Genomic DNA, 15,945 nt, shown 5'->3' with positions numbered 1-15,945 from the left:
TACTTGTTCATTGAGACTTTGATTCACCTTTTGAATAATGTGATTCTGTGCAGCATCATCAGTGTTGTTTTTTGTGGTTTTGTCATATTAAATTTTAATGCATGGCATGCAGTTTGCTGTTAGGGCCTCCCTCTAGGACTGCATGTGACTGTGAGGCAGTGCATGTCCTGAGCTATCTGTGCACTGAACTGTGAGTAGGATTGGCTTTGACTTGCATGTAATTGTAGCCCTGCATAGAGTAAATAAAATGTTTATGAAGCTGTCCTCCTGAGAGGAGGTTTGTGTAATGTACAGTACATGTGTGTTTGTGTGGTTATGAATGCAATAGTTCGCACAAGCCAAGGTGTCTGCAGGGTTCTGGAGTGTCAGACATTAAGGACATCTGTTCAGACATACACACGACGTCTCTCTCTCACTGGTTTCACCCCCTCTCCCTGGTGGCAGGCTATTTCAGAAACACGGACTTCCGTTCCACACACTTGACCATCACCATTTCTGTATACCCATGCTTTGTGTTGTATTTGTATGACTATTAAATAGGTACAGTACATACTAATTCCTTGTAAATATACTTACAGTTTTTATAGGGCTGTTGATTTGACATGTTAATTTGGTGAGATTAATTATGGAAAAAAATAATGCATTAAAATTATTTAATGCGTTGAAGACACCCCACCTCGGCCCAGACCGGTTTGTCATTATTGTACATTGCAGACAGCTTCTAAAGAACATGATGCAGGACACACGACTGACTACATGAGGTAGCCTATTAGAATGCACTTATATGCCCATAAAATTCAAGACGTGAGGGCAAAAAATGCACCTGTATGGGTTTTTTTGACTTATATTTATATCATATGATATAGCTTAGCAATATCACACGAGCAAGTGTGCTGTTTATTTTTCTCCAATGTATATTGCAAAAGTGATATTATACAATAGTTCAACAAACAAGAAGTTAATATTGTGTTTAATTTTAGGCACAGTAATGTCAATATTGTCTGTTTTGCTCAATTTCACCAACGAAAATCCATATTTATTATATATGGAATTTTGAATCAAGCATTTCTTTCTAAACCTTCTTTTTGCAATGTCTTTTCACTTTTGGGGGGTAATTTCTCAGCCAAAAATTGATGTGTGATTCATTTTTGAATAATTTAATTGGCATATCATATAATTAATTAGATGAAAAATTATAATCACTTGACAGACGTTTTAGCTTTTATAAGTACTTGACTTATTTTAAGTCGTTAATAAAACATTTAAAAAAAATGTTGTTTAGTGTTGTATAATCCCTTTTTAAAAAAAAAAGAAAAATGAGAGCTAAAACTTTTCTGTCAGCTCCTCTAATTAATGCATTTATTATAAAAAAGCAAAAAATTATGATGCAAACTCATGCTGTGCTGTTTATTGGAAGAAAAGAATACTTTTTTTTTTTTTTGTTCTTTTCATTTAGTTTTTCCATATCTGTGTTGTTGCACGTTCTTGATCCCTCTGTACCTCCCATCTTTTATATCTCGCTTTCTCTGTCTGCCTCTCCTCCACGTCCGTCCCTCCTCTCACCCCCAACCTTCTGTTGAACTTTTTTTGATTCTCAGCTATTCGTCCTTTTGTTTTTCTTTTTTCTAATCCCCCTCTGTGATCCTAATCCGCCTGTAAACTCTCATCATTGGTGTATATTGCCTCTTGCTGTGTGCTTTGCTGTGTGGAGTCGAATTGACACTAAGAATCAGCACAGCATTTTTGTTTACAATCCCAACCTCAGTATTGATGTTCATGGACATTGTTTTCATCGCAGATCCATTTCATCCTGCCTGAAAGGAATTGTTACAGTTCTGAATAAGAAGATTGCATTTTGTGAACACATTCCCGCATACAATCTCATCATGTCAATATGCCTCACAGAATGGTGTGTGTGTGTGAACATCATCATCTCTATGGTACTACTGTCACCCTTCCCCTGGGTAAGACACTGCACACAGGGTTTAAGCAGATGGCAAATCTCTCTCCCTGGGGTATCATCAACTTACAGCCTTCGCTCATTCTGTCTCCCACTGTTTTGCTCTCTGTCCTTCCTCGTGCATATCTGATCCCTTTTTTCTTCTCACTAGTAGTGTTTTTTTTTTTTTTACACTGACAGACAGGAGAGAAAGGGACATCCACTTGCAAATTACATCTTTCCTGCTCCGTCTCTCCTGTCTCTCTCATCTCGTCTGTCTCCATCTCTCCTCCTTTGCCCTCCCTGTGTAATTAACTAGGTTTCAGTAACAAACCTTTGGGCTTTGGGGTTGCTATGGTTACCTCTCTTTCCATACTGTTTTCTGTTTGTCAGTCTATCTCTGTTGCTAAATTGTGCATGTGTGTGTTTGTCCTTTTTTTCAGTGGCTGTGTGTCTATTCGTTTGAAAAAATGTGTTTGTCTGGGCTTACATTAACTCCATCTGGTAAATTATTTGTTGGCTCATAAGCTCGTCACTTATCTTGTGGTTTAATGTTCGTGTGCAGAGGTGTAATGAATTTTAAATGGGAAAAAATAATCAGCAATCTTATTGCTCATTTGTGTTTTAACTTCACTGCCTGATCATGAAACAATGTTGTTTCAGTGCTGCTTTGTTTTGCAACCAGCCTCGTACTTGAATTCAAATGCTCAGTTTGATGCGAACATGTGCAATTTTTTAAAATTAATATTAATAGACAGAAACATTTTGCAGTATATTGTCTTATCATTCAGGTCTCGTAATGAAAAAGCTGCTCTGTCTTCAAGTTTAATTTGTACAATTGGATAAAGGCTTTCGTTTCACCTATGACACAGGTTCAAGACCCTGCTTTTTACTGAATTGATGGAAATGTCAATTAGCACTTTAGATAACCACGCTCACGACTGCATTTTGTTTAGTTTACCAAGCAAGGTAAATAAGGCACATACAGTCTGACAAAGGAGCTTGTCCACTATCTGAATAAATTATAGCACATTTAAAGGGGTCGTATATGAAATATATGAAAAATATTTATTTGTTCATTCATTCACTCATTCGTTAATTCATTATATAATATTATATTATATGAAAAGTGTATATACACAACCATTCTGTTTGGGGTCAACTAATTGATATTTTTTGTTAGCATGGACACACAAATCACAGTAAAGATGTTTATAATTATTAGCTAGCACAACTGTTTTTAATATTGAGGATAGTAAGAAATATTACGCTACTTGAGCAGCAAATCAGCTCTGCCAAGTATTCATAACAGGTTTTTTTTTTTTTTTAATTAAACGTAGATGGTGAGCATAAAACTTCTTTCAAAAACATTTTAAAAAAAAAATCTTACTGACCCCAAACGTTTTTGACCGGTAGTGTATTAATATAGAGTTTAAGTCCTTTAACTAATTTTCATCCTTGACCTTCTCCCCTTGGATTAAATTTGTATTGTCAGTCAGTCAGTAAGGCATTTATTTTGTTTTAAATCACTGTTTTTTTTTGCTGTAATGTCAATGATAGACTCTCTGAAGAGTCCTCTGTTTTCTTTTTGTCGTTTCAGCTAACAAGACACTTCTGGGTGGAGGAGGAGGTGAGTCAATTCTTTTTTCCCCCCCTTTTTCAGAGGCTGAATGAGACAAATCTAGACACAGCTCAAGAGGGAAAAGACATTAGAGGAGAGAAGCATCGGAGAGGTGAGAGGAATTAGAAGGTGAAAGAGAGCAAGTGAGAATCAGCAGGTGGAAACAAAGGTGAGAGAGCGAGAACGTATGCGTGTGATGGGAGCTGTTGTCAGCCTGAGGCTTTGCACTTTTCTGAATTTGAACAGACGATCTCTGATAGCCCCGTGAGTGAGAACAGAGGCGCTATTTGAGGAGCAAAAGAGCGATTAGAGACCCAGTGAGATGAAATGAGCGCTAAACTCTTAAACCATCTCTGATAGAGCGGCCCTTCCCTCCCAACACGCACACACACACACACACATGCCCACAAACACTGACAAGAGAAAAACAATTCATCAGCAGATTCTGAATAAAACAGCGGAATTAAAGAGAGACTGTGCTTTTTTGAAACCATTTGCTCACTGTGATGTATTAAAAAGTACTTTGATCTGACAAGACGGTAGATCTTCTCAGAAATACAGTAAAGCCTTCAGATTTCACCCATATTCATCAAACAATGAGTGTCTTTGGCATTGCAGCTGCATGAACAGTTAAGTCTTAACTAATATTTAAAGGACTAAAAAAGTATCAAGCTGTCATGGTGTTTTGGATATGCTACCATGGTAATTCTATCTATTTTTGAACATGTTTCGTGATAGTATTGTTTGTAAGAACAAACAGGGCAATACTGACATTGTTAGACATTCAACATATAAACTGCAGCCCATCAAATAAGTAGTTTTCTCCTGAGTATCCGTAACTACGTCTGCAATTATCTCCGATTGCACTTTTAGTCATTAGTTACGGGCCTGTAATGTTCCTGCTCTCAAGAGATTCTAAATAACGAGTGTGTTACATGTAACAACTGTTTTTCCAATAGACTGTGCACAGTGTGAAATCACCTCTAACCTGAAATAGCAACAGTAGCTATCTCATATCAGCACACCCGTTTCCACCAGACTAGCTGCTAACCGTCTTGACAGTATTAAGGAGATAGTTCACCTAAAAATGAAAATTCTCTCATCACTTATTCACCCTCATATCCTTCCAAACTTGTATTCATTTCTTTCTTGTGTAGAACACAATAGAAGATATTTAAAAAAATATATATTTATCCAATACAATGAAAATCAAACCTTGTTTGGACCCCGATGCTCTTATCTTCTTTAGTGTTCCACAGAAGAAAGAAAGTCATACATGTTTGGAAAGATATAAGGGTACGTAAATGATAACAGAATTTTCATCTTTGGGTGAACTATCCCTTCAGGACAGCATTAAAAAAAAAAAAAAAAAATCATGCTTCTTTTGAATGCTTGTTCCTAATTGGCAAATTATGGCATTCTGTGCAACCTCTTTCTTCTCACATAAATAAAATATGGTAATATGTGATAAATAAATGAACATAAGCATACAATCATACAATCATTTAAACATATTTGAGTTTAAATGATTGTATTTGCTTATTTATTATTTTATTTTGTAGCAAGATAATGTACAGTCATTATCACAAAGTAAAAATTCTTGTGAATTATGAACCATTTAAAAGTAAACTGCAATATTTCACACAACAAACAGACTAGTTGTCATGTGTGACACTATAAATAAGCATTGCTTTTAGAAATGCCAACACTGTCAGTAGCTGTGATTATTGCACATGTCTTATTTTGTGCTTTCAAATTTTAAAACTAACTACAAACTTGAAATGTGTTATGTTAAATTTGAAGTCAGTAAAACATTTTTTTTGAAAGAAATCAATATTTTATTCAGAAAGGATGCATTAATTAATTATCATATTAGAAGATTCTATTTCAAACAAATGCTGTTCATTTTGAACTTTCTATTAATAAAAGAATGTATCACGGTTACCACAAAAAAATATTAAGCAGCACAGCTGTTTTCAACATTAATAAAAAGAAATGTTTCTTGAGCAGCAAATCGGCATATTAGACTAACAAATGTAATTTACTATAGTAGAGTGCTATGCAAATGAACAGAAATGTTCAACTGTTGACTCAGTATTTGCGCGTATGCATGTGTGTGTTGTTTGTAAGCGTGCGCCGCTCTTGCTCTCTGCCCGTGTTAAGTGCATGCCCGTTAGCTAATCAATACCAGTGATAAATCTGCACTTGAGAATCCTACTCATCAGAACCACGTCGCTCACACACAAACACAAATTCAGAAGTGCGCACTGCTGTATATTGACCTGGGTTTTTTTATGCAATTCTTCAAACACAAATGGCAAATGCGATTGATTTAGGCCTGACCTTCACCTCCCTCATTTTAAACCTCACTGTCAGTTCGTGCCTCTGCATGTCTTCCATCTCCCTTTCGCTCTCTCTGTTTTACTCCGCACCCATCCTTCTGTCTCTCTGCCCTACCCTATCACCTCTTCTCCTCGCTCCCTAACACTCCAACACCTCTTTTCTCTCTATTTCTGTCGCCAATACGCAAACACATCGGGTTCCTCGCACTCGCACTCCCTCCCTCTCTTTTTGTTGGCTCCACTCCTGAGGTTTGTTAAGGCAAACCTGGGTGATAATTAGGCAGGGACAAACTATACATCAGGGAGGACACAGCCTCAGAGCATTGCATGCAGAGAAAGAGATGAGGGCTTAGTCTCTGCCTGTTGGTGTTTAAAGCAGGAAAAGCACTAAAGCTGAGAGGGCAAAAACAAGAGGATGTGTTTAAAACAACAGAGGAGAGAATAAAGAAAAGAATGGATGAGTTGGGATGTGTTGTATAGTTGTATATAGTTTGTTTCGGATGCTGTTTTTTAAACTCTAGCACCATCTATTCTCAGTCAGCATTTTTGATGCACTGCAAAAATCAATTTAATAAGTATTTTAGTCTTTTCTTTTTACAAAAATGATATCTAAACATCCTTAAAACAAAATTTATTTGGAACAATTTAACAAGACTTGTTTTCAGAGAACATATCTTAAATTAGGTTTATTTTTATTACCTCACTATAACAAAACTATTTGTCAGTGACATTAGAAAACTAAGCCTCATTCAAGATATGTTTCATATTTCATCAATTAAGAAGCAAAACTATAACACAATAATATGATATAATATAATATGATAATGTGTTGATTCAGAGATGTCTTATTTTTCTTATGGCATTTTCTTTAAGCATAAATGTCACAGTTTAGGGGGGTTTATGCTTTAAAGCAGTAAAACATATGCATTTTAAATGCATTTCTCAGGCTCTAGAATCTTTTCATTGCCATTAAAGTGAAATTACTGAACCTATAGGAGTCTGATAAAAATGCTCATTTTAGAAGAAAATTTCAGACGGTACTTAGAGGCTTTTGCATCTGAACTCTTCACATAATGCTTTCTATAAACTTTAAAGGATGTTCTGATATTTTCACTGGAAATATTTTCACTTTGCTGTGTATGAGGCACGAACTGAAAGGTAAAAATACTTGGAAAATAGAAAGTGAATAAGGAAGGAAGAAAGAGAGGCTATGAGTTAGTGAGTGATGAAAATAATTCATGCTGGATTTTGTACGTTCACGGTCAAATGGATCATACTTGGAAATGGCACACATAACTATAGGCGATCAAAATTTTCTGTTTATTACAGTGGGAGACATCAGTCCTGATGCTCAGAGCTGAGAGAGCTCCAGATTGTACGAAAGGACACGGTGACATTAGAGTCTCTTTGGGGTTTTGTTGCGTTTGTGGTGTAATGTTGCATTTTGGCATATGGCTCCTTTTTAAATATTCTTCAAGTCTGTTTGTGAGATTTCTTTGCTCTGTTTTTAGCAACCTGGAAAGTCACACATGGATAAGTATTGATTGATTGTTTTATTTTTTGAGTGAGAATGTGTGTGTTCTGTCTTCCACTTGGCACTGAGTGGAATGTTGGTATTCTGGTTGAAAACCCAGAGCGACGGGCGAGTGTTTAGAGAGAGATAGTGCTTTGGTGTCGAGGGATTTGTGACACGTGCAAGCAGATGTGCCAGATCCAATCAAATGCTCTTACTAATGGCTGCCATGGTGACCAGTTCAGCCAATAAAAGGGTGTGTTTCAAAAACACTTGTTAGTGCCGCTCAGTCCGGGCCAAACTGATTTGATAGGAAATTGAGAACAAATGTTAACACATGCTTTTGTATGCAGAAATTGTGTGTGTGTGTGTGTGTGTGTGTGTGTGTGTGTGTGCACATGAGGTTAGATGTTGCATGAGGTTGCATGTAAGGAGCATGTGTGAATGAGTACTGAAAAAAAAAGCTGTGCATGCAATATAGGAAAATATTATGTTTTTTCCATGTCACAAACCCCTTGTCAAGTAAGCAAGAAGCCAATTAGCACCTGCTAACAAGATGTCTGTGTAATATAAAAAGTGTGTGTGCATGTTGCAATTACACAGGAAGGCAAACTATTCCCAACAGGCGTACCTCGTCACCACATTCGCATCTTTTCCCTTATTCCTTCCTCTCATCCTCCTTTCCTCTGCTCCAAAGCCCTGAGTACAACTTCCCTCCATCTGTCCCTCCGTCTCTCTCTGTTTTTTTTCCTCCACTTCACCCTCTCTATGGTGTTTCTTGGTATATATTCTCTATCTTTCTATCTTTTTATCACTCTGTCTCTCGCTCCTGCAGATTCTGAGCACATATCAGCAAAAGTGCCAGGGTGCTGAAAACCCTAGAGTAAAACTGTTATGGCCCTCAAATTGCTGCCCTCAGTGCTATGAGAAATCAGATTTTTTGTATCCTCAAATGATAAATGGGGGTTGGGTTTGTAAAAATACATCAGCATTACAGTGTTTCTCTAGGGGAGAGTGGGGTAAGATGTGTCACTTGGTAAACAGTCTCTCCTCCACCTTAATCTAGTGAACTGAATAATTGTTGTCATTCAATATTTTTATTAGGATGATTATTATTAGGAAGAGCTCATCATATACAGCTGCCTGCAAAGCATATTTATCCAGGTTTAAAAATATATAACATGCATGTTGTTAAATTGCAATGGAAGTATATATACAGACATGGCCAAAAATATCAGCACCCTTGGTAAATATGATCAAAGAAGGCTGTGAAAATTAATCTGCATTGTTAATCCTTTTGATGTTTTATTTATTTATTTCATTTTCTACAGGGTTCAGGTCAGAGGACTGGGACGGCCAGCAGAAGCTTGGTTTTGCGCTCAGTGACCCATTTTTGTGTTGTTTTTGAGGTTTGTGTTTGGATTATTGTACGGTTGGAAGATCCAAACATGGCCCATTATAAGATTTCTAACAGAGTCAGTCACTTATTGATTTTTTTATCTGTTGGTATTTGATAGAATCAGTGATGCCATGTGTCTAAACAAGATGTCCAGGACCTCCAGCAGAAATATAGGCCCACAACATCAAAAATACAGCAGTATATTTCATTGTACACATGGGGTACTTTTTATCCCTGTGTTCACCAAACCCATCTTGAGTGTTTGCTGCTAAAAAGCTCATTTTCGTTTCATCGTTTCGTCTGACCATAGAAGCCAGGCCTATTTGAAGTTCCAGTCGTGTCTGATAACTGAATATGCTGAAGTTTGTTTTTGGATGAGCTAGGAGAATTTTTCTTGAAACCCTCCCAAACAACGTGGTGATGTAGGTGCTGTTTGACACTTTTTTTTTTAAAGGTTTTCTGACCCCGAGACTCAACTATTTTCTGCAATTCTCCAGCTGTGGTCCTTGGTCTTTAGCCACTCAAACTCTCCTACTCACCGTGCATTAGGACGATATAGACACACGTCCTCTTCCAGGCAGTTTCGTAACATTTTATGTTGATTGGAAATTCTTAATTATTGCCCTGATGGTGGAAATGGGAATTTTCACTGCTCTAGCTCTTTTCTTAAAGCCACTTCACTAATTTGTGAAGCTCAATTATCTTTGCTGCACATCAGAAATATATTCTTTGGTTTTTCTCATTGTGATGGATGATTAAGGAATTTGGACTTTGTTTTCCTCCTATTTATATTTCTGTGAAACAGGAAGCCATGGCTGGATAATTTCATGTTCATAATCACCCTGGAGTGCTCAAAATTGTGAATATGAATGGGAATATAATTCAGAGATATTTTACTCATAAGAATTTCTAGGGGTGCCAATAATTGTGTCCAACGTGTATTTGAGAAAACATTTATTTCATAATGATATTTCCTCCATTTTAAATTCTTATTATCCAATGAAAGGTTAGATTTTTGTGAATTTTTTAAATAAAAGATCAAAAGGATTAACAATGCAGATTAATTTTCACAGCCGCCTTTGATCATATTTACCAAGGGTGCCAATATTTTTGGCCATGACTGTATATATATATATATTGTAATTAGGAAATTTACATAGGCAGAAATCTTTTTGCATTTTTACAATTAAAAAAATATTTACTGCATTTTTATGGATGTCTTCTGGGTGCAAATTTCTCCCCAAAATATGGTTAAGTACACACACACACACACACACACACACACACACACATATATATATTACATATAATAAAATATTTTCCCATTTTCAGTGGATGGTGCCATTCATCGTGGGTCTGGTCCTCTGTTGAGGAAGGAATGTGCCACTTTGAACGGCTGTGAAACGGGGGAAGCCAAGATCACTGGAGCCTACGGTCTGCCTGCAAAATGTGAGTCGCTCATGGAACACAGCAATCATCATACAAATGGCATATAAACATCAGTCTGAAATGTTTTGAACTCCATAATGTTGGATGATGAATTCAGAATCATTTGGTAGAATTAAACCTGAGCATATTTTCCAGTATGCTGGATGGATAAGGCAGAGAGCAAACCTTGCCTGTGTTTCTGCTTGATCGCTTCAAAGTCAGCACCATATTTCTGTAGAAACTAAATTACACTTGATAAATGTCATGAAGTACATTTTTTGCACGGTTTTTCATTTCCCATCTTACGATTGTAAGCAGGTGTTGTGCAACCTCTCTAGCGAAATGTCAAACGGTTGCGTACATGTTGCATGCTGCCATATGAATAAATGAATAAACCATCAACACAAACCTTTTTGCCTATCGTTCTCCCTCCCTCCCTTCCCCCATCCATCTCCCTCCCTCTCTTTCACTCTTCCAGAGAGTGTTCAGTAATTATGTAGTCAGACAGTGTTTACAGAAGCAAGCGCACTTTAATTTATTCGCACACTTAGCAGTAATTTCCTTGTCTAATTTATGATCCCCCCCACCGTACCTAGCTGTTCGGAGACAGAGATGCACACGCTGCTGATTCTCCAGCCACCAACCCCCCACAACACACACACATATACGTTCACACAGACAGATACACATCGATGGTTTGCCTCGCACTCTAGGCTATGTTCTTTGTTAGGATTTACTTAGTCTTTAGTTGATTTTTCTCTCCAACTTTGTGTTTTTCTTTCTCATCTTCTCTCTTTGTACTGTACTAAACTGTGGGAAGTAGAACAGTAAATATCAGCAGTAATTGCAGGACTAGTGTTAGAAATTAGTGTTTGTGTCTGACTGCGTCCACCGCACACTGCTTTTATAATGACTGATCTGATTATAAGTTCAGTGCAAATCTATGTTTTTTTCACCCATTATATGATCAGCCGGATTATAAATGCACCGGTCATTTGGAAAAGTAATAGCAAACCTCTGCTGAACATGCTGAAAGATTTGAAATGTCAATCATATCCATTGCAGAACAAGTTAAAAGGGGTAGTTCACCTCCAGAATTAAAATTGTCATCATTTACTCACCCTGATGTTGTTTCAGACCCCCCCCCAAAAAAATTATATTTTATAATTATGTTATATTAATTATAACAAGTGACTGTATCTCTTCACAAGATTTCAACAATAATTCTGTCAGATTCATATGGATTAAAAAATAATGTAATTTGTCAGTCACACTTTATTTTAGAGTCCAAATCTCACTGTTAACAAACCATTAACTACGACTTTTGCCTCTATAAACTCCTAATTTGCTGCTTATTAATAGTAAAGTAATTGTTAAGTTTAGGTATTGGGTAGGATTAGGGATGTAGAATATGGTCATGCAGAATATGTGACCCTGGACCACAAAACCAGTCTTAAACTGCTGGGGTATATTTGTAGCAATACCCAAAAATACATTGTATGGGTCAAAATGATTGATTTTTCATTTATGCCAAAAATTATTAGGATATTAAGTAAAGATCATGTTCCATGAATATATTTTGTAAATTATCCTACCGTAAATATATCAAAACAAAATTTTTGATTAGTAATATGCATTGCTAAGAACTTAATTTGGACAACTTTAAAGGTGATTTTCTCAATATTTCAATTTTTTTGCACCCTCAGATTCCAGATTTTCAAATTGTTGTATCTAGGCCAAATATTGTCCTATATATATATATATATAGAAAAAATTGACCCTTATGACTGGTTTTATGGTCCAGGGTCACATATGTGCTTTATAAGAAATAGCCAATAGGCATGCTAATAAGCAACTAGTTGAATAGTGAGAATTTGTCTCTATACTAAAGTGTTACCAATTTGTCTTATGGGTTTGGGACAACAGTGCAAACATTTAATTTTTAGAGTTATTTTTTAAAAACCATAAAAGCTGAATTATATAACTTTTTCAGCATTTAAATACTTTCTTCTATCTCAACTTAATATCCAGAGACAACTGTAAGTAGGTTATGCTATTCATGGTTATTTTTCTCAAAGACAGTAAATATTATGTCTCTGTGGCGCTATGAAAATTCTCCTATTGTTGTCCTACACGACAACACTCACTCAACCAATGGTGTGAGTTGGGGGTGGGGCTATCAGTTTGTTGAATCAAAGGTTGATCTGGGCGTAACCAATTTTGAAAACAATGTTTGTTTTTGCAGTTCCGTTCGGTGGCACAGAAATTATATACTTCAGCTTGAACCCAAAGTATGTGTGATACTATTGGAAAGCATTTCTAATTACAGGCAAAAGCCCCTAAATTAAATCTGAGATTTGAGTGTTTGTATAGAGTATTGTCATGTTTTGACTGCCTGAGCTGCAGTTTGCACATGTGCTCGCACATCTGTTGCTTGTTGGATGAGGATAGGGGAGTGTATGTTTGTGCCTTGAAGTAAAACAGAAGTATAGTAATGATACATACTCTGCCCGGGTTGAGGGGGTGAACTAGAAACCCAGTGGATCTCATTGGTGTAAGAAAGGCAGAATGTGCAGCTCCTGTCAGTCCCTAAGTCCACCTGTGTACCAATACAGCCTTGACTAGGGACGCAACCATACAAAACAACCATTGCTAGCGGGGAGAAAGAGAAGAGTGGAGCATATTTATCAATACACACACATACACACACTCTCCCTGAGCCTTCATTTCCCTCTGTGGCCAATTAACACTAATTAAAATCCACACAGGCCAATCGAACACCCACCCTTCTCTCCTGTTATTTAACTAATCCCTTTTTCTCTCTCTCTCTCCCTCCGTCCGTCTTTTGCTCATAGACTGGTTGGATAACAAGGTTCAATTACTTAATTATATTTATTAAACAATCCAATGAAATACAGTGTACGTTTATAATGACCTCCGATTCCAGGCTGTTATTTTGAACGAATTTTGGGCCGGAGCCTTCTGAAAACCACAGCATTTTCTTGTCAAAACCGATCAGTTGAAAGCCAAGGTGAAAGGAGAGCGATCTATTGTGCGGGCTGTCGTGCTTGATCGGCCGGTGACTGCTGGTACATTGTAACTCAGCTGTCAAGCAGATTTGAATTTGAGAAAAAGGAGAGAAACACAAAAAGTGAGTCAAACACCTTCGGACCTTTCAGATGATAAGCAGTTCGTCTTAGCTGGCTGCCTTTTTTTAAACCGACACACCTGCTCCCCTGCTGCAGAATGGGGATATAGTTGTGCACAGTGACTTTTCTCCAGGGGATTTGGTGGGAGAGTCCAGGGCCTCCCTTTGTGAACGAGACAGGAGACTTGGGTTTGGTCTGGATGAGTGAACAGTGAGACTTAGTAGCGGAAAGACAGACAACCTTTCACTGAGAGGGAGGGAGAGGAGGAAAGAGAAAGGCGAGCAGGCAGGAGGAAGGAGGGGGAACATACAGAGGAGTGATTTAGAGCTTGATAATAGCAAGTTTGGAGTAGATTCATCGATACGTTATGGGTGTTGTCAGGTTTTGGTGTGTAGTATGGGAGCTGCGTGGGGAGAAAGAGCAGTGTGTTTTCTCAGGATCAGGAAGCTATTGGGAAATAAAATGGGTTTGAAGACAGGCTGTACGACCACATGCACACTAATGCTGTGACCCAGCATATATTAAAGTAAAAAGCCACAAAATGTATTGAAATATGATAAATACATAATCTTGAAATAAAATAAGTGGTGTATTTTAATAAGTAAATAAGAATTAATCAATGTATCTAAAATGAATAAGGGGCAATCAAATACTAATACTATAATCTATAAGAATTTTGTACATATGTTTGTTTATTTATTTATTTATTTATTGAAATATTAGCATTTTATTGACCCTTAATTCATTTTAGATACAGCTATGTATTATTATTATTATTATTATTATTAACAAATTAAAATACACCATATAGTGGCTACAGGACACTATAGTTAATTTATGTAAATGAGGATAGCAAAATAAAGTAAACTGTGGCATATACCCTAAAAATTCTTCATACAGTGGACTACCAGTAAAGTAGACCAGTAAATCTGGGACCAAAAATTTGATTTGACACTTTGACCTGACCATGTTTTGTTACAAACCTTTCTTTCAAAGACATTCTCAAGATTAATTTGTTCTGACACGGTTTAACTCTTTTGAGTTCTTGTCATATTTTATTACCATTTTCTAAACTATAGCAAATAAACTGTGATAATGTGAGGTTGAATGTGTCTGAATAAATTTTGGTTTGACTGTATATATAAATCACTTGTTGCTAAATAGATTATACAGGTGCATCTCAATAAATTAGAATGTCATGGAAAAGTTCATTTATTTCAGTAATTTAACTCAAATTGTGAAAGTCGTGTATTCAATAAATTCAATGCACACAGACTGAAGTAGTTTAAGTCTTTGGTTCTTTTAATTGTGATGATTTTGACTCACATTTAACAAAAACCCACCAATTCACTATCTCAACAAATTAGAATACTTCATAAGACCAATAAAAAAAAAAAAAACATTTTTAGTGAATTGTTGGCCTTCTGGAAAGTATGTTCATTTACTGTATATGTACACAATACTTGGTAGGGGCTCCTTTTGCTTTAATTACTGCCTCAATTCGGCGTGGCATGGAGGTGATCAGTTTGTGGCACTGCTGAGGTGGTATGGAAGCCCAGGTTTCTTTGACAGTGGCCTTCAGCTCATCTGCATTTTTTGGTCTCTTGTTTCTCATTTTCCTCTTGACAATACCCCATAGATTCTCCATGGGGTTCAGGTCTGGTGAGTATGCTGGCCAGTTAAGCACACCAACACCATGGTTATTTAACCAACTTTTGGTGCTTTTGACAGTGTGGGCAGGTGCCAAATCCTGCTGGAAAATGAAATCAGCATCTTTAAAAAGATGGTCAGCAGAAGGAAGCATGAAGTGCTCCAACATTTCTTGGTAAATGGGTGCAGTGACTTTGGTTTTCAAAAGACACAATGGACCAACACCAGCAGATGACATTGCACCCCAAATCATCACAGACTGTGGAAACTTAACACTGGACTTCAAGCAACTTGGGCTATGAGCTTCTCCACCCTTCCTCCAGACTCTAGGACCTTGGTTTCCAAATGAAATACAAAATTGCTCTCATCTGAAAAGAGGACTTTGGACCACTGGGCAACAGTCCAGTTCTTCTTCTCCTTAGCCCAGGTAAGACGCCTGACGTTGTCTGTGGTTCAGGAGTGGCTTAACAAGAGGAATACGACAACTGTAGCCAAATTCCTTGACACGTCTGTGTGTGGTGGCTCTTGATGCCTTGATCCCAGCCTCAGTCCATTCCTTGTGAAGTTCACCCAAATTCTTGAATCGATTTTGCTTGACAATCCTCATAAGGCTGCGGTTCTCTCGGTTGGTTGTGCATCTTTTCTTCCACACTTTTTCCTTCCACTCAACTTTCTGTTAACATGCTTGGATACAGCACTCTGTGAACAGCCAGCTTCTTTGGCAATGAATGTTTGTGGCTTACCCTCCTTGTGAAGGGTGTCAATGATTGTCTTTGAACAACTGTCAGATCAGCAGTCTTCCCCATGATTGTGTAGCCTAGTGAACCAAACTGAGAGACCATTTTGAAGGCTCAGGAAACCTTTGCAGGTGTTTTGAGTTGATTAGCTGATTGGCATGTCACCA

General features: G+C 37.2%; 1 protein-coding gene across 2 annotated transcripts in view; it reads left to right on the top strand.

Moving 5' to 3' along the window:
• macrod1 (mono-ADP ribosylhydrolase 1) overlaps positions 1-15,945 on the top strand; it is a 61,557-nt gene that overhangs the window by 33,211 nt on the left and 12,401 nt on the right. Inside the window, exons 5-6 of one of the 2 annotated variants that reach the window (XM_058797667.1) lie at positions 3,540-3,569; positions 10,147-10,263. In XM_058797667.1, the coding sequence (XP_058653650.1) occupies positions 3,540-3,569; positions 10,147-10,263 (147 nt within the window). The remainder of the gene's footprint in view (positions 1-3,539; positions 3,570-10,146; positions 10,264-15,945) is intronic. The other variant, XM_058797668.1, reaches the window with a different exon arrangement.

This window comes from Onychostoma macrolepis, chromosome 14 (assembly GCF_012432095.1).
Source record: "Onychostoma macrolepis isolate SWU-2019 chromosome 14, ASM1243209v1, whole genome shotgun sequence".
Classification (NCBI taxonomy): Eukaryota; Metazoa; Chordata; class Actinopteri; order Cypriniformes; family Cyprinidae; genus Onychostoma; species Onychostoma macrolepis.
The sequence above is the reverse complement of the archived record's forward strand: the minus strand, read 5'-3'. Positions and strand labels throughout refer to the sequence as shown.